Source organism: Erythrolamprus reginae, chromosome 1 (genome assembly GCF_031021105.1).
Source record: "Erythrolamprus reginae isolate rEryReg1 chromosome 1, rEryReg1.hap1, whole genome shotgun sequence".
In the NCBI taxonomy this organism is placed as follows: domain Eukaryota; kingdom Metazoa; phylum Chordata; class Lepidosauria; order Squamata; family Dipsadidae; genus Erythrolamprus; species Erythrolamprus reginae.
In genome coordinates, this window is record NC_091950.1 from 350,491,117 (window position 1) to 350,511,424 (window position 20,308).

General features: G+C 38.7%; 1 protein-coding gene across 1 annotated transcript in view; it reads left to right on the forward strand.

Moving 5' to 3' along the window:
• ZFAND3 (zinc finger AN1-type containing 3) overlaps positions 1–20,308 on the forward strand; it is a 126,695-nt gene that overhangs the window by 27,340 nt on the left and 79,047 nt on the right. The window contains exons 2-3 of the mRNA XM_070734264.1: positions 4,298–4,338; positions 6,673–6,699. Of these exons, the coding sequence (XP_070590365.1) occupies positions 4,298–4,338; positions 6,673–6,699 (68 nt within the window). The remainder of the gene's footprint in view (positions 1–4,297; positions 4,339–6,672; positions 6,700–20,308) is intronic.

Genomic DNA, 20,308 nt, shown 5'->3' on the forward strand with positions numbered 1-20,308 from the left:
ACGGCAATAACCTGAGGCCGACAGACCTCAGAGGTTCATAAGGTGGCCCCATCAACAATTGTAATACCAGAGGTAGATCCCAGATGGGGTACTGGTGGGCCATTCGCAGGCATAGATTTATCATCCCTTTCCGAAAATGGTGAACAGTTGGAAATTGCACCAAGGACTTAAAGTAATGGCAGAAGAGGACTGACGACAAAGCTGCCACCTGACGATGAAGGGTGTTGGGGGAAAAGTACATGGCAAGGCCCCACTGGACCTATTTCAGAATCTTAGTTATCAGCAGCTGTAGCGGAGAACAATCCTCTGAAGCATAACAATCACAGCCCACATCGTGGAATAGATGCAACCAGTGGAATGCCTCCTGGACGCTTGGATGCTGGTGATGACGTCAGCATGCCCCCCCCTGCTCACCCCAGGTGTGCGTGGTCCCCACCCCCACACGTTTTTACAGCCCCCCCACATGTGTGCACATCTGCATGAGGCCCTCCTGCACATCCTGAAAATTAGCTGCCCATGTCCCATTCAATCTTTGTCATACTTTGTAATAGTTAAATTATAAATAGGAGTAGAAGAATAAAAATGTTGATGCATGTTATTCATATGCAATATTCATGTTATTAAGACTATGCAGACTTCTTGATTTGAAGGAGCAAAGAAGTTGAGCCTTGACTTAGGCTCACAAAGCCACAGCTACCTGATCTCAGGAAAAAATATGTTTGCTTGGAGGAAGTGATGATAGATGCAGTGTGGGCATTCATGTAGGCTCCAAATCACCTTTTCCTCTTTGAGTCACTGCACAGCTTTAATATTTATATGTCTCACATAGAGCATTAGTATACATTAGCAATTACATTGCTAGCATACATTTGACCATATTTTAAAAATGCTTTCTTCTTTTTTAAATTTATTTTTCATTCATTCTTCACTTCATTTCCTTCTGAAACTTTTAGTTATAGGACTAAAATTCATCTCTGCTCCTTTTGCAATGCCTAAAGTATTAAACTAGAATTACTGTACTCCTATGCATGTTTTATATTGTGACAGAGCAACTACAATCTCAATTAGTTTGTTGATTGAATTGTTTAGCAGCCATCATAATTGTAATGTAAAGAAACAATATAAAGAAACATAATTGTAATATAAAGAAGCAATAGATTGCACATTTGTTTATTAATATATCTAAAAGTTTTGCAAATCAGGAACTGAATATAGAATATAACTTTTTAATGAAAATTGATTAACTGGTTATATGCCATCAAGTCAGAAACCAGACTAATATCCTTAGCCTGGCCCTGTAGGTCTTCTAATGATATACCCTTTGCTGTGTAATCCAGGTCTTGCTGCTTCTCTTTCCTTCTGTCTTTTCCAAGATGGGGCAATTAGATCTTAGGCCCCCTGACCGATGAATGTTATGTATGGCTGAGGTCAGAACATGTACAATTGATTTTTAAGATATTACGGATTTTAGGTTAGCTATCTAGTTAATTAATTGGATTTGCCATTGTATTTTATTGTATTTTATTATATGTTGTAAGCTGCCCCGAGTCTTTGGAGAGGGGCCGCATAGAAATCCAATAAATAAATAAATAAATAAATTAGAGTATTTTCCCAGAGAGCCAGGTCTTTGTATAATGTGTCTGAAGTAGAATAATTTGAGCCTGATCATTTGTGCCTTGAGTGAGAATACTGGCAACTGTTAGTAGAAATCGACAAGTGGATCAAAACAGTCATTAGATGTGCTCTTGATCTTTAGATAAATGGGATGTTTTAAATAGACTATCTTTAGTCTATTTTTAAAGCCTTTGTAAAGAGCAACATTTTGCCTATCTAATGCCCATAATCCATATTGATACACAATATATAAAAAAATTCAAGGTGCAATTTTTTGTGTGAATCTTATAGCATTCTAAGTGGCACTTGAAATTCCTTGTTTATGAAACTAATCTACTTCAAAGGTCAGTATCATTCTAACGCACTAGTTAGATTTCAGGACTGCAGATTTACTCATTTCAGATAGACAATGAAGTAGCACCTAAACTTTCAGACTTTTTTTTTATTATGGAAAGGTTTAAATAAAACTTCTCCCTCAGAACTTATAGAGAGAGAGTGAGTTTTATTGTGCTGAAGAATAATGGCCATGAATTCATATTTGCAAACAAATCATATAACCCAGATATTAATGTATTATCTGATTGCTCTTTTGTGAACTAACACAATGGGAAATTGCTGAACAGAAGTTATTCAGAATTTTAACAGTACAGTACTGTGTATAGTTTTTTAAATTTCTGTGATTCTATGATTTAATAATACAGTATATGCATTAATATGAACAACTACTCACTGATAACTCAGAGTGTTTGAATTGTGCAAATTTCATCTTTAGTTGGTCTAGTACGAGGCAAACTCTATAAAACTATTTTTCATCATGAAAATGTTTCTCCGTATTCAGTACATGAATGTTTTGCTCAACAGCAATAATATTTTAATATGCATGTCTTGAAATACAATATTAGATTATATCAATTTACATACCACTTTTTGTTTTAATTATAATTCCAAAAAAGATTTTAAATTACACCTTATTTATTGCTCTGTTTGTTTTAAGTTGTTTTTCTCCTTTTTCATATAATGGTATGGTTTCCCCTTTCATATAACTTTGCCATTTGCATTTGCACCTTAGGAAGAGTTTAAACTTTGCTTTATAATAAGAGAAATTTGGGGGAGACTTGGTAGTTTTGTGGTAATTTGGTTTTTCTGCTGTGGCTTTCTTATTTTTTTCCTTCCTTGATTTGAAAAAATAACTAGTAAGACTTGAAATTGCCCTGTTTCTATATCGAAAAGAATCGTTTTTAGTCTGAGCTAATTGAACTCTGCCTGTTGTTTCTTTGTTGGTAAAGGAAACGCCAATACAGTATGGTAAACTATTTCACCAGTAGTATCTGTGCAAAAGGCACTAATGAGTACACCAGACTCAGATTTAGTCTGCTGTTCTGATTTACAAATTATTAATAAAATGTGCTTTGTTTGTGTACATGCACTACTCAATGACACACAGACAAATGCAAACATCCTGGTATAAAGGTCTAGTCTTAATTCCCCTTTTAAAATAATATCTCTGCTTTTTTCCTAATGCTTCAATATGCGGAAAGCGTTTTGCCCTCATTGTCTGCTTTATAAAGTAAATCTAATATGATATAAATTAATTTTATTTTAACAGGTGTTTAACCATCCAGGCAAGGAAACATAGATAGTCATGCTACAGAGAAAAATCAGATTTGCATTTAGGAAACTTATTTGTTTTCATAATATGCTTTTGTTGGTCATAAGACAAAATGGTTGTTCAGGACACAATAGCTATTTTACCACACTGGAAGGAATAGTAAAAAAAATGTGAATTTCTGAGATTTCATCATACAATCTTATTATACGCCTTCTAGCTTTAATTTAACTTTAGCTGCAATGATGAAAGAAACCTTTCATTTAGAAAGAAAAATCTTTTTAAAAAAAGAAGGGCAGAATCACGTACTCAAATAATTGCATATTGAAAATTTGAATACTTTATGAGGCAAGCCAATGTGAATATATCCCTTTTCTATGAATTCGATGTTTTATAATAGGACTATTGTGACATGATGGAATAAATGGAAAAGCAGATACACTCTGAAATTGTTTTTTTGGTAATAGATTAATAGAATTCTAAAGAACTATCAAACTTATTTTTAACCCGCTTGAGTTCATACTTTGATATACCTAATAGCTTATTATAAGGTACCTGTTCTTAGGCATAGACATGCTACTCTTGGAGAACTATAACATTTAAGTAAGTTAAATCAGCCTTGTAATCTTCTATGGAAAGGAAATTTATAAAAATGTATTGTGTATTTTGTTTTTTTCTGAGCAAGTAATTTATTCTGACTTTAGCAGCTATTTTCCTTTATTCATTAAAAAAGAAACAAATGTTTGTGTTATTCATGGTCATTTCATTTAGCTTCCTAGTGGGGAAAAATACAAAGTGTAGAGTGACAGCCCCTGTCCAACAACTATTTATAAATTTGTTGAATACTAATTAATAGCAAAAGCCTGTACAAAACGGCAGGAGAGCTGTGCTTTAAAAGTGGCTGGCCCAATGTTTTTCTAGGCTTACTAAGCCAGTTTTTGAATCATTGACCCAGATAGCTGATCAAAGTTTTTGCTCTGCTGTCTTTTACCTTCTCAGCTTATTCTATTCTTTAAACTTCTGTATTAATTACTATGAAGAATTTTTAAGATCTCCTCTTTTTTCCCCTTGCACCAGGTCCAGCAAGACAATGAATCTGTGTTCCAAATGCTTTGCTGGTAAGTGCAGTGTAAAACTGGCTTTGAGGATTTTTTAAAAAAATCTCCCTTAAAATAATCAGTCAGTTGGAAACAATTCCTTTGGAGTTTACAGGTGATTATCTATTTCTTATCTGTTGCATGAAACCAGCTTCTCCTCACCTGGTGCTTCATTTGTTTGCTCAGGTTTCTTGAAACAGTCCCCAATGTGTATATAAAAAGCCACTTCTGCACAGGGACCAATCAAGCCTTCATTCATTGAAGATTATAGAAAGTGGAATGTCCTTGTACTTGTCAACTTCTGGCAGAACTAGTTTAATGTTCATTTTATTATTTTAGAAGTTTAAACTCAGTAAGGCAGACTTTAATTATGTCTATTAACTCTAACGTTTATGTTGGGGCTGCTGTAGTAAGTAGAGAAATATTTTTGTCCCATAAATTCAAGAATAGACGATTTATAGAGTGATTGTGTCAAATAATTTCATCTCCTGTCTCTTTTAAATGGTGAAATATATTGCTTGAATATATATTAATTCTTGAATATATAAATTCTTGAATAATATATTTTGATGTGTGAAACTCTGCAGTTGTTATAGATTTTTCTAAATCCACTACCCTGAGATCTTATTCATAGCAAATATTTTTAGTTCGAATTTATGAGCTTCAGCAATATAAGCCTACAATTAATGAGAACAGTTTTAAAAGATGATGTGATATTATATGGATTGTCCATTAGGATTCTTACAATTTTACTACATATTTAAAGCAAGACTGTATAAATTTTTGTTATTCTTTGATGGGTGGCCATTTGATTTGTAGATAGGATCAGGATTAAGTAAATTGAGTTAACTAAGCATAAATTTATTTCATTTACATTTACTTTGTTTACATTTAAGTATGTTCTAATTTAAGTACTGCTAATATTATCATGTGTTTAATAATTTTTTTCCTTCTATCATACTTAAACTGCAATTCAGCAAAGAGGCCATATGCTAATCTGGAACTGTATATTGTGCTACCACTTTTAGAAGAAAAAAATAAGTGGCAGATTCTAAGGATTATTTTTAAAATAATAATAGAGGGCAAATAGAACCAGTTTGGTTGTACAGTAGTGGTATAGATTCAGGCTAGAAACCAGGAGGCTGAGTTCCAGTTCCACCTTGGTCCCAAAGCCAGCTAGGTAACTTTGGCCCAGTTACTTTGTTTCAACCCTAGTAAGGAGACAAAAGAGGGAAAAGCAAATCACAGGAAACCTTTATAAGATAAATAGTATTTGCCAGTGTTAACATTAATTAATATGTTTATTTTAACCAACATAAATTCTGAAAATAAAGCCAACCATCATTAGAAACTTAATTAAGTTGTTTCCAAATGTTTTTGAAGGATTGAGCGGCGAACTAATAGTATCTGTTGATAGATTTAGATTCTAAGTATTAGACAATATATGCTAGAGTAATCGACTTTCCCAAACTTTGAGGCTCTTGTTAAGGAACTTGTACAGATACTACAGATAATCCTCAACTGACAACTGTTTATTTAGTGACCATTCACAGTTACAGTGGCACTGAAAAAGTGAGTTATGACTGGTCTGCACACTTATGACCCCAGCATCTCCATGATTATGTGATCAAAATTCAGGTGCTTGGCAATCAGCATGTGTTTAGGATGGTTGCATTATCCTGGACTTATGTGATTGCCATTTAGCTGGCATCTCACAAAGTCAATTGGAAAATCTGGATTCTCTTAAAACAGCCATCTAATTTACTTAACAAATCCAGAGATTTGCTTAACAATTGTGGCAAAAAAGGTCATAAAATCAAGCATGACTCACTTAATAACTACCTTGCCTAGCAATAGAAATTATTGGCCCAAATGTGGTCATATGTTGATGATTATTTATACGGCATATTGGTTGTAGTTTCCCGCTTATTAAGTAAATACATATATTTATTACCAGATTAATTTGGGTACATTGCTGTTAAAATGTGTCCTCTATCAGTAGCTCTTAAAAACTACTTTTCTAAAATGTGGTTATTTAATCTTGCCAGGTTGAGTGTTAAATGCCAAAGAAATGTACATTTTGCTAAATATGGTGGAAGTTACAGTATCTGGATGCAAACTGTTCTCACCTATTATCAGATTATTAGGGAAAGGGATAGGGGTCCATAAGGCTAGGGGTAGGGAGAGAGGGGGTGAGGGAGGAAGAGAGAACTCTAGAATGGTAGATATTGGTAAATTATGATTTTGGTATCAGATAAACAATTCCATATTTAATCTTAATATGCTTCCGTGTTTATTAATATATGAAGAATACCTAAGTATTTTTTATCTTGACTTTATTTTTTCTCTCTCTAGAAAAAAGAAATCCACACAACGAAAAAGGTTAGTAAATGACAAAATTAATTAACTTTACCCATATTATTTGCGTAAAGTAATTGCCTCTGCTCACATAGAAAGATATAGAGGTATGGAATATTTGGATCCAAAGCATACCAAGGTATTTTGAATCCAGTATAGGTCTCTTCCGGTACTATTCTGTTGCTTCTTTGAATCCAAATTCTGCACCTGTTTAGAAATAAGGAATTAAATGTAATAATTACACAACATTTTGGATTGTTAGAATATTGTTTAGGTATTTTTTATGTATCTTTCAACTAAAGCTTTATAAGGATTTATTATAGTCACATGTGCCTGTAGTTACAAGGGAAAAAAATGCCAAAATGTTATAAGGAAATATTTTAGCAATAATTTTGGATAATTCAAGGAAAAAAACATCAATATGTTTAAAATTTAGTAAATACGTGACCAAAGAATCAAATGCTGCCTTATAGGGACAATTAATCTTTTGAAAATAGAGATCAGGGGCCAAATAAAGGATGGATTTTAAAATCCCTTCACACTAAAATATGCAAAATCTAAACTGCCCTAAATTAGGTATTGGGAATGTTAAATCAATGCATTACTTTTGTTTTCATAACTGAAACCTAGGCAGCAATATGATTTCTGCATTGAATTTATTACATAGCAGTGAGAGGAACATGGCATAGCTACAATTTATTAGCCAATCGCCAATAAGAAAAAAATGAAGAAACTTATTGGTCTTAATTGTAAGTTTATTACTCATGAATTCTTTTTTATGATAAACTATAAATAAGGGTGGCATCTAAAAGAATTACACCTTTCATTTGATATTCTTTGCTCAGATATTTTCTTAATCTTCTGTCAAAATATCTTGAAACAATAGTGTTATATATCTTTCCTTCATCCCTTTTCTGCCGGCGTGTTTCAACAGCCCGTAATTACAGGGTAATTAGTCCAGGAAGACACACACCATACGATAAAAGGAAAACCCAAAAGTTTTTATAAACAGAAGAACAGAAACAGCTCCCTTTTTAAATGTCAAAAGGATTTTCTGGTACACACAAGGCACAGGTTAAATGCAGTCCAATTGCTCACCCAATAACTGGGAAATTGAGTCCAATTCTAAAGTCCAGAGAGTCCACACACACAATCCTGAACAGCAAAAACCACGATCCTGACGAAACAATGAATCAGATAAACTGCCATGAGGCTAAAACACCAGGCTGCGTTTTTATCTGTAGCACTAATTACAGCAGCCCCACCCAACCACAGGTGGCCTCATTTTCTTTTGTAATAATCCTTCAGTTGTTGTCTCCTATGCATCACTCTACGCATGCGTGGATGTGTCATTAATTCTTGTTCAGAATCCAGGGATGATACAGATGATTGATCTCCTCCTGGGCTGTCTGCCAAACTCCCCTCCTCCCTGTCACTCACGCCTCCTTGGTCAGAGGAGCAAAACAGGCCTGCGGCATGTGGATGTCTCCCCCACATCCACCTCCACATTGCTTGGGGCAGGAGCTGGGCCAGAGCTAACCACAACAATCCCACAACTATTTTCAGTATCCCAGCTTGGCATATTCTTCTCAAGCTCCTCCTATTTTCCTTTGTTCCTTCACTTAGCTACCACTGGTGATTTAGCACTGCATTACAGATGTCAGTCCTCTACTTACAACCATTTTGTTGTAAGTATGGAAATAACCTCTATAATATAGTCTCCTGGTTATCTAGTTTACAAGTGCCTGATTACAACCCTTTGTTGAAAGATAGACTAATATCCTAAGAGATAACAAAACAAAACTCTTTTTGGGAGAAGAAAGATAATTTGTAAAAGCTTTTTTTAAATTTGTAAGACATTTACAGAAGTACATGCAGTATTCCATATAAGCTACATGACAGCATTGATGTGCTATAAATAGTGCAATCTCTTTTGGGAAATGAGAGCTGCTTTAAATTAATAATAAGCTACAAAAGATTCTAAAACAAAATTAATAATGTCATGCTCAGACTGTAATATGTGTGAATTCAATGTGACATTAAGCACCCAATTCCCTATAGTCATTTAGAAAAATAAGGATAGTTAACAGGTCAGACATAACAGGAAGAAGTTAAAGAATCCTATTGAAGTTTCTAGCCAAATGGATGCCATATATCAAAACTAAATACTCCAAGAAAATACTATGTATTTTCTTTTAATTCGCTTGAAATTCTCCCTGGAAAGTTTTTAGAAAGTTATTCAAAAGCTGAAGGAAATTGCTCCTAAACTTAATAAAAAATATTCTACTTACTGTTTCTTTTGATTCGTATTTGTTTTTAAAAGATCTCAAAGTTTCACTCATTTGCTAAATAAATGTTTCTTGATATATCTCTGTGCCTGCATGATAGAAGTAAACTCTCTCCCTCTTGAAGATATTGATTGCAGCTTAAGGCTGTCTGACACAACAGGAAAAATTCCTGTAAATTTTTAAAAATGAAAATGAATTTTGCTTTATTTTCAGTGTAGCTATATGTGGCCACTTAGTGACAGTAAAGGTACAACCAAGTTCCCCACACCTATTTTATGACCCAATTATTGCATTTTGAATGCTTGGCAACTGGCTCACATTTATAAGCGATTCCAATATCCTGCAGTAACATGACTATGGTTTTTGCTAATTTCTGGCATTTACTTGTAGTTTCTGGCAATTCTTTTAACAACAGTAGGGGTTGCTTAGTGGCTAACACAAAATTTCTTAAAATTGGTAATCCAATTGATGACTACCATGGCTTGTAACCTTAATTCCGGGCTTAATTAAAGCTATAAGAAAAGCTGTATAGAATTTTTGTTGAACACCATAAAAATTGCTTTAGTGTATAATTGTTATTCTTCAGATTAGTATTCAGTGAACAATAACATATGTAACTATATGACTTTATAGGTAGTCCTTAATAATCACAATTGTGCCCAGAATTTTGGTTGTAAGTCGTTACAGTTATTAAATGGGTCACTGTATGACCAGGCACAATTTTATTATTATTTTTATGAGATTATTAAAATAAACCACATAGTCATTAAGAGAGCCATATGGTCATTAAAAAAGTACTTTTGGGATGGGTAGAAACCAGAAAAAATGCCGGAAGCTATCAGAAGAGTTGCAAATCACATTCCTAGGACCAAGGGCCTGTTCAACCAATGGCTATTTGCCAAGCTCCTGAAATGCGATCATGTGACTGTGTGTGCAGCAGTTGTAACTTTGAGGAGGGCTTATAAGTCATTTTTTTGGAAGCTATAACCTCAAATGGTTGTTAAACGAGAACTATCTGAATAACATAATCTCTTAAGTAGCTAAATAGTTTTCTACTATAATAGCAAAACTTTGCACATATTCTTTTTCCCCTCCCTTTGACTGATTTTAGATTTATTGGTCCATGTTATTATAGCAAGACCTATTGTGTAATTCTCCATAATGGTGTAACTATGATCCATGATGGGTCGACTTTGTCCAACCAGATGAGGACTGAGTCTGTTAATTTGAATTTGAGGAATCCGCCTTGCCTGGAATCCACAGTTACAACTCAGTCCTCAGACTGGATGAACATCGTCATTTCCATTCCTGTCTGATAGTTGGAGTCATCATATAAGATCACCATATCATCAAATTGTGAGTTCTTCAGCTTCTACCTGTCAGAGCTGGAAAGATCGCGGATGAGCCTTGGCTCAAACTGCAGCAGCAGTTGACATCCAACACACCGGGGCCTGACACCTCGTTCTGTTTGAAAATCTCAGCCTGCATTTTAGCAGTGGTTAGGAGTTTAGGTCTCACTAGATTTTGGGCATCCCCGCATTGGCCTGGGGAGATCATAAGTTCCCCCCTCCCCAGAAACCACCTTCTTCAACAGGGGGGGTTAATTAGTGCTGCAAAGAGGCTGTGATTGGGACTCTAGATCTTCCAACCCAGCGCGGTTGCCAGCAAGGGCAATCAGGCCAAATCAATTCTACTACCACCCTTCCGCTGTCTTGTTAGCCTACCTGGGTCTCATCACTGGAGTCTCATGCTCGTGTGACTGATCTTTGACTGGGGTCGCCTCCCAGCTCTCTTGGATCAGTGGTGACCTCAGCTTGCATCTGACCCCAATTCCACCATAAACAGTGGGCAAATGGGCACTATCTTTAACCAAAACCTGAGACAGGCCAGGTGTGCATTCAAACTGGAGACTGATGGGCAGCCATTTTGTAAGCATCACTGACAGGCTGAGTGGCCATTTTATATCCAGGCAGCCTGTTTATTCTCAATTTCGGACCAGGCCAGTCTCAGACCTTGAGCGTTAGTGGCGTTCTCCCTCTACTTATATGCCTTACCTGTTCCTTTTTCAAAGGGCACACCATGTCGGAAGTTTCTTCCTCCAGGCCTACTAAGAAGCATACCAAGTTGGGGTCTCACCTCTTGGTCAAATCACGGATCTCTACCTCCAATGAGGCCAATGCTAGGGATAATGAATGATCTAACAATTCGTCCAAATCTAAAAGCCATAAAGCGAGATGAACTCAGACAAAGCAAGGCACTCCAGAAGCTCTGCACTCACTCCTCAGCCCAGTCTACCAGCCTACCGGTGACTGATTGTCTGCAGGGCAAGACAGGGGATCTCTTTTCACTGGACAGTGCTTAAATTACTCTGTCTGACAATAACCTCTGGGGTTAAGGTGCAGGGATCTGCACCTACTGTTCCAGCCCCCCACCTATGGGCTCTTCCCTGAATCTGCCTTCAGAGAGTGGCATGCCTGTTGCGCCTCAGGAAGGGGTGTCTGTCTGTTCCCTCCCTTCCACGACCGAGACACCCATTATCCAAATACACCTTGTCAAATTTTAGGCCCTGATATCAATGAACAGCATTGCTGCAGGGCTGGGCCCACTTTGACGGCCCATCACAATGAGAGGAAACCACCTACAACAGTCAGCCCAGCTAGATAACCTAACCAGGCCAGTCGGCTGTAGTGAGAACCCACTGTTCTATTCTCAGGGATCCTCAGGAGATGAACAGTTGGCCCTGTCGGGAGATGAGGGTCACTTGGAAATCAATTTGTTGGAGCACCAGGGCTTCGCTCCAGAGCCACCTGCTTCTTCCACTCTCTTAGACCCAGCACTTTTCAGCTCTTTGCAATACAAGGTTTAAATAGCAGTGGGCCTTGTCGTCCCACAGGTTCCCTCCTCAAACCACTTGGCTCTGTTAGTTGCCAGACACCTGAGATGGAATCGGTCCCCACTCCTCAACTCTTTGAGGAAACAGTACAACACTAGTGGTCTTCATCTGCTTCTGATTCGTCAACCAGTGCTTCAGATTATCATTTTTTCAATGTGGCCCAGCACTCTCACAGGTCTTGTCTGTCCAATCAATGGACCTTCCTGTCAGAGCCCTGTATACTTCTATTACAATGCCTGGGGATTTGAAGGAGCTTCTTCGCCCAAAAGACAGGCACTCTGAGAAAGTGCTCCAGAAGATCCATCAAACGACCACCTGGTTACCACAGACGCTGCAATGGCTTTAGAAGCGAACTTCACCACCTGGAGGTTGCATCTGCTGAAAAGTGTGTGACAGTGATCAGTTTTGTAATGTCCTGCTGAGCCCACAAGTCTATTGAAGGGATATAATCCTGAAGTTGATAGAGCCAAATCAGGGAAGAGCAATTAAAGAAAGAAGCCCTGGACTTGATATTGGTTGAGTCCAGGAATCGGAAGAAGGTTCTTCCAACTTTCTCTCACAAGGGGGGATTCAGAGCAGCTCCCTATTCCTGCTGGTCCTTTTGGGGTCCCAATTAGGACCATCATTTTCCATAAGACAAGGTCATTATGCTACAGACAGAACAAATTTCAGGACAGATCTGTCCATGGGAGGCAGTACAAATAGCCCTTGGGGGGGGGGGTTCTTGTTCGACACTTTAGATGAGCCCACCTCTGACCCTTTCATTAAGGGTCACCTGTCCCTCTATGCTTCTATATGGGAGGCCATCAAGGACATGTGGGTCAGGGAGACCATGTCTTATGGTCTATCCTTGGAGTTCCTTTCTCTTCCCCCAAGGGTTTTCCTTAGGTTCCTAGTGTCCAGAGATCCATCTAAGAAATTACTTATGGACTTGGCTATTAAACACCTGTTGGATATTAGAGCCGTCCAACAAGTGTCTCAACATCAGATAGGGCAGGAGTTCTATTCCATTTTATTCATAGTCCCCAAAATCGGGGGGGGGGGGGGGATGGAGGGTTAACCTTGATTTAAAGGGCTTGAGCTGTTACTTAAAATTCAGATGGTTCCAGATGCACTCTCTCCAATACATTCTTGGGTGTGTCTGCCAGGGAGACTTCCTTGCCTCGATAAACCTCCCTGAAGCCTACCAACACATCCCTATCCATCCTCTCCATCAGCAGTATCTCCAGTTCTGTTATGCAGATAGACATTTCCAGTACAAAGCACTCACCTTTGGTCTCTCTTCCATACCTCATGTTTTCACAAAGGTGCTGGCAGTAATAGTGGCCCACCTCGGAACCCTGCCTGTGCGTGTCCAGTGTTAACAATAAACTGATTCAGGCCCCATCAAAACAACTGGCATTGAGTCATCTACAGCTAATGATGGAGACACTGCGAGACCATGGGTTCTCAATTAACAAGGCCAAAAGTAACATGGGTGATTACAAAGGAGATGGCAGTATTAGTAATGAGGAAGGATATGGGTGATTTCAAAGAAATTAAGGAAGCAGCTATAGGAAGTGCCCAAGTGGTAATAGTTTTTGCTTGGAAGGATGCAAAAAAATGGACAACACAAAATTGGTATTGGTACATGGTGGAACACATTCAATTTGAAATCATGGATACTAAAATGAATGCGATCAATGAAAAAAAAAGTGGAAAATTTGATGGGAAGATGGGATAGGATTAGAGGTTTATTGCCAGTAGAATTCAAGACCAAGTTATAAAGAACACATTTGAATCACTCTATAATGTTCCCAGTTTTAAAACATTATAAATCAGTACACCCTCATTTGGTGGAGGGATTGAATGATTGTTGTTGGGTGGTGGAAGCACATTTCACTGTGCACTGTTTTCGTCTTGTGTGTATTTGTTTTATTATTATTTTATTATAAAAATCAATCTTTTAAAAAGGCCAAAAGCCACCTTGACCCCTGTACCATCCTGCTCCATCTGGGTGCTGTTATAGATTCCCTAGAATGTAAGGTCTCCTTGTTCCAGGAGAGGCAGATTAGCATCAGGGAGCTTTCCAAAATAATTCAACACCAACACAGGGTCCTGATTTCCCTTCTGTCCATCTTACTAGGGAAAATGATATTCACAATTTCCATCAGTCCCTGGGCCCACCTACATTCTAGGGATCTTCAGTGGTTCCTTTTGCCCTCCAGAAAACAACCTGCAGCAACTCAGCTACCAAAATCCTGATCCCTCCAGATGTCTGCAGATCCCTAACCTGGTGGTGTTCTTGGACGATATCCTTTTTTCTAGGACCCCAACTGAATAGTTGTTACCATGGATACCAGCCTTTTCAGATGTGATGCCCTAACTCCTAAGGAATGATTGCTCAGGGCAGATGGACACCAGAGAAAGCAAATGTGTCATCATTTGGCTGAATTCCATGCTGTATAGCTGGCCCTCAAGCATTTCTTGCCTCAGATCTCAGGGCAGCATGTCCTAGTCCTAACAGACAATATAGTGGCCAAAGCTCATGTGAACAGTCTAGGGGATACCCGCTCCTGTACCTTGATATGAGAAGCCAAGAGACTGGGCCTCTGGGCGGAACATCAGCTTATATCTCTCTTGGCAAACCACATCTCCGGATATCTGACATTCAGGTAGACCATCAGCCCTGTGGAGTGGTGATTGCATCCGTCCCTTTTCAAAGACCTGACCAACATCTTTGGTCTGCCAACTGTCGATCTATGGAGAATGCATAGCTGCCGAGGTTCTTCTCATGTTTCCAGTCCCGTGGAGCGGAGGCAATCAATGCTCTCCTTGTCCCCTGGCCCAGGGTCCTGCTGTATGGCTTCCCTTCCCTCCCTATCCTTCCCAAGGTGATTCAGAAAATCCTGGACAAATGTGTGGAAGTGATTTTGTTGGCCTCCCATTAGCCCAAGCGGTCTTGGCTTGCTGACTTGAAGGAGCTGTTGGTGGACCCTCCTTGGATGATACCGCTATGCAAGGCCTCGGTCAGCCAGAGGCAGGTGGCTCATCCAGATCCAGGATGGTTCCGTCTGATGTTTGAGTGGAAGACTCTAATACATCAACAATACACAGGCAAAGTCATTGTCATCGTTTTGGCTTCGAGGAAGCCTTCTACAGACCACATTTACTCCATGACCTGGAAGGCGTTCTTCACCTGGTGTGCCAAGGAGGACTGCTCACCAATGCATATAGTGCTTCCCAAAATCCTGGACTTTCTCCAGGAAGGATTGGACAAAGTCCTGTCACCGGAGGCAAATAGCAGCCTTGTTATCTGTTATGTCTTGTGGGGAGGCCGAAACCCTTGACCAGATTCCATCCATCCAGAGGTTCCTTAAAGGCACCACTAAGTTGCACTTCCCAGCGGTCTAGCGGTTCCTGACCTGGGACCTATCCAAGGTATTGAATTCGCTCACTCAATCCTTGTGCATGAGGGATCTGTGTATCTACATTAAACGGACAGCGGTCTTCTGCTGGACAGAGTACCTCTCTGGCATTCCTGCTGTCATCCTTGGGCCAAAAGGTTTTGTCAACTATCATTGGCGAATTATACTATCCGGACGACCATCACAGCAGCATGTGATTCATCAGTGATGACCCATCTAGGTTGAATCACAGCACATTCTAACGTAGCTCAGCAACATAAGCGGTATGGGCGACCCAGGCGTCGCTTGAAGAGGTGTGCTGTGCTGTCACCTTGGTGACTCTGTTGCAGTTTTTCCTTCATTATAAAATTAACACTTTCACATCAGCAGAATCTTCATTTGGACACAGGGTATTGCAGACCATGCTATAGTCCGACGCATGATAGGTGGCCCAGCTCGATCCTTCCTGAGGACAGACTGTTTGGGTATGTTCCATCCTGGATGATAGTTCCACCCACGATGAAGAAGGGGTGTTGGTCTTACCTGATAAGCCTCTTCTTGTAGTGTGGAAATATCATCCAGTCCTGTCCCCCACCCCCATGTTCATGGACGTGGACATTTTGTTAGCTGCATTTGAACAACATACAATTACCTGAACTATAATTAGAGACCACGTCAAGTCTGTGTTCATCAACTTCATCATAACTGGGAATTCCAGGCAAGGCAGAGTCCTCAAATTAACAGACTTGGTCCTCATCTGATTAGATGAGGTCAGCCCATCTTGGATAATAGTTCTACCCTACGAGAAGAGGAGTATTAGGTAAGACCAACACCCCACATATGCCTTGGGAGGAGATTCTAATGTAACATGGCAATATTCTGAGGAAGTTGTTGATCTTGAAATATTACACTGTGTTATCTTGTAAGGTTGACTATCTTAGCAGCCGTCTCAGTTTTTTAAAAATATTTTTCTTTTAATGCTCTCTTTAAATTGTTTCTAGATGTAACGCTGATAATTTCAATGTGCTAGAATATTCCAGTGCTTCCATTCTATGATACATTTTAATAAGCTCTGATTAGCAGCTAGAAGTTTTTGGGTGTACAAAAGTAGAGCATTACTCTCATTTTGTGAAAGGAATAGTTGTGTTCTCATTTGTCTGCTCCTCTTCTGATTAGCAGGGCTGTAGTACAATTTTTCCTGCCTTAAAGCTTGATAGAAGTTGGCACCTCAATTTGTGCTTTTTCATTAAGCCTATGCTTCGTGGTGTATTTTAACCGCATTCAAACTTACTATTATAGTTGTAGCCTATTGAGTGTCTGGTGCAGGAGTGTTTCTGAAGTCATTTTCTAACTAGCAATAAGAATCTGGCAGGACTATGTGTTCTTGCCCATTTTATATTGAACTGATTTAGCATGCTTTGTAAAGTATTGTTGGATTGTTGTTTTAAATGCTAATAAATGTAGCTGATGACTATGTATGCCTAGATATGAAATCCATGTTTACAGTATGTATCCTCATAGTATATGCATCTTCTCTGAAACATCCTGAATATTTGGTTCATTGCATACTGCTTAATTTCAGCATGATTAATCTTTAGGTACATTGAAAAGCTAGATGCAAGTTTTATATAGTTGAGGAGGATTGTTTATTTAAAATACCATGCTTTTCATCACATTTGATACCAGGGAATTTTATAAAAGTACAAATAATTAAAAACCATAAATTTGTATAAGATGCAATCAGATAAAAATATAGTGATGTGTAAGATATTTTAAATAAGAGGGGAAAGATATTTGTCTAACAGCGGATGTATATTTGTAGAGGGACTAATTATATCTATTTCATCTTTAGTAAGTGAAACAGAGAAGAGCTGATATCAGAATAATAGCTGAATGAGATAAGGGAATATATTCCTTCAGATACCTTTCTCTCAACTGGGAAACCTGCTATTCCATGAATATATTACCATTTACAAAATTAGGGAAACATTCTTACATTAATATTTTGATATTACAGTTCTAGGGAATTTTTATTTTCCAGACAGGTTAAATGTCTACTTTCTCTTGTTAAATAGCAGAAATATAACATCTCTTTAATGTCTCAATCAATGTTTCCTCTAATTTTTTTCCGGTGTGGGCGGAAAAGTATAGTGTGAGCGGCAGTCCCTTCGGGACTGGGTGGCATAGAAGTATAAACAAATAAACAAACGTAAATAAATAAATAAATAAATAAATAGGAAAAAAATTCCCTTCTTTTTTATTAAAAGAAATTAATAATAAAATAAAACCAAAATCTATTACTATTAAAACTAAAACAACCAGCAAAACCAAAAACGCAACTATTACCGTAATAAATCCATGCTTTAAAATCTTCATTTCTTAAATATTTATCATAGTATTATAGTAATCTAGTAATATTATAAAAATCTACTTGAACACTAATGCAACAATTAATATATTTCCATAAATTATACTTTTCTATAATTTCATTAAATATTTCCAAGCTCAATTAATTTTCAGGCACTTAGCATTTACTATTATTAACTTTCATCAATCTTCTACATTTCCAAGTATATTTTAAATTCATAATGCAAACTCATAAAATCATACAGTACATATCATAAATCCCTTATTTATCATATGTATCTTCCATTAATTTTACCTATGTAATTCTATATAGTTCTAAAATTCTAATCTGATTTTTTAAATTAATACATCCTAATATTAAACAACACCTAAATATATCTTTTACCAATATTCCATAGTCAATCCATATTTAATAATCAATCATCCCTCCTCAAATTTCTACCACTGTTCTAATTTCTGGGTCTCTCTCCTGTCTCTCCCCCTTTTCTGTTTCATTTGTTTCTCATTTCTCCCCCTTTCTCCCTTTTTCTCCCATTCTCACTTCTCTCTTTTTCCATCCCTGCCTCCTCCCCCTCTGTGTGTGTGTGTGATCTTTTGAACCATTTCCAAAAACAGGTGAGGGGTGGGGTTTTTTTCTCTGTTATTATTTGGGTGCTTTTTACCATATACAGTGTTCCCTCGCTTTTTGCGGGGGATGCGTTCCGAGACCGCCCGCGAAAGTTGAATTTCCACGAAGTAGAGATGCGGAAATAAATACACTATTTTTGGCTATGAACAGTATCACAAGCCTTCCCTTAACACTTTAAACCCCTAAATTGCAATTTTCCATTCCCTTAGCAACCATTCAGATTATTACTCACCATGTTTCTTTATTAAAGTTTATTAAAAAAAAAAATTTATTAAAGGCAGATGAAAGTTTGGCGATGACATGACATCATCAGGTGGGAAAAAACATGGTATAGGGAAGAAACCTGCAAAGTATTTTTTTAATTAATATTTTTGAAAAACCGTGGTATAGACTTTCCGCGAAGTTCAAACCCGTGAAAATCGAGGGAACACTGTACTTTAAATCAAGAGTCACTTCTCTCTCTGTTTCTCTTTCCTGTCATTCTCAGCTTCAATCATTTTCTCATTTTTCTTTTTTCTCCCCTTTTTTCTATCATTTCTCTCTCTCTCTCTTCCTTCCACTCTTTTCTCTCTCTCTTGCTTTCTTTCTTGCTCTCTCTCTCTTCCTTCCTCTCTTCTCTCTCTCTCTTGCTTTCTCTCCCCCCTCTTGTTCTCTCTCTTTTTCTCACCTTTTCTCTCCTTCTCTCCTTTCTATCTCACTCTGTCTGGTGCTCTCTCTCTTTCTCTCTCTTGTTCTCTTTAATTCTCTCTCTCTCTCTCTCTCTCTCTCTTGCTTTCTCTCTTGTTCTCTATTTCTCTCTCTTCCTTTCTTCTCTGCGGAGACCGGCGAAGGTTTTTCTTATTTTGAATGTTCCGGGCAGGCTGACAGGGGGATGGGGAGCGCATGCGCGCCCAACATTCAAAATAACGTTTGCCGGTCTCTGCTCTGAGCGCTTCAGGAATGCCTGCCCCAACTCTCATGCAGCCCCTTCGCTGACAGAAAGAAGAAAGCACTCTCAGTGAAGGGACTGTGAGAGGGGCAGGGCAGGCGTTCCCAAAGCGCTCGGAGAAAACCCTCTCACAGCCCCTTCACTAGCGGCCGGATGAAGAGGACGAGAAGCCGCAGCTGCCACCGCCGCTGCAGCCACCACTACGGGAGGAGCTGCGCCCCAAGGCAGGAGGCGGAGGAGGAGAAAACTGGAAAGGGGTGGATCGGGCGGGTGGGGGGCAACGGCAAGAAGCCAGGGGGCATGAGGGGGCCGGAGGCGCCAGGGGCAGGGGCTGCCGCAGCCGACATTCAAAATAACCTTCGCCGGCCTCCGCACTTTCGTCGCTCCCTGCCCCCAACTCCAATGCCCGGCTCCTTGCGTGGCCTTGGAAAAGGGTGCGCGGGGGGTTGTTTTGAAGTGCACGGATGCGCGCCTTAGAGGGAGCATTGGTCTCAATGTTGGTTTATTTTTTTAATTTTGATTTTGTGATGGCTGACAAACATTATTTATCCCCACTGGTCAAATAGAGAATAACATAAAGTAAACTTTTTATAGAGGTGCATGTGATGGAACAGTGATGGCAAACCTTTTTTGGCTTGGGTGCCCAGAAAGGAGGCTTTCTTGAACTCCGGGGATGGCGAAAAATGGCTCAATGGACCAACCAGAAGTTCGTTTATGAACTTCTGATTAGCCCACTGGGCCATTTTTCACCATCCTAAGGGTTCAGGAGGCTTTCCTGAAGCCTGTGGAGAGCGAAAACAGTGAAAATAAGGCCAAAAATCAAAAGGCCGGCACCTGCATGCATGCTTAAGCTGCCATAGGGAAACGCCTCGTGTATGCTCAGATATTGCTCATATGCCACTTGTAATTCCCATGCCATAGGTTTGCCATCACGGTGATAAAGTGATTTCCCCTCCTCCTTGGCAAATGGATTCTGTCTTTGTTGTGGCTTTCCACATTATTAATATTGTGTTCATCTAATTTTTACCTCATTAACCTTGCTCTCTGCATGGTTTGCTGAAATATAAGCTCTAATTTATTCACTAGTTTATTAGTTCTCAGACAGATAAAAGTGTATAGGATATCACTTAATTGTGAAAAGAT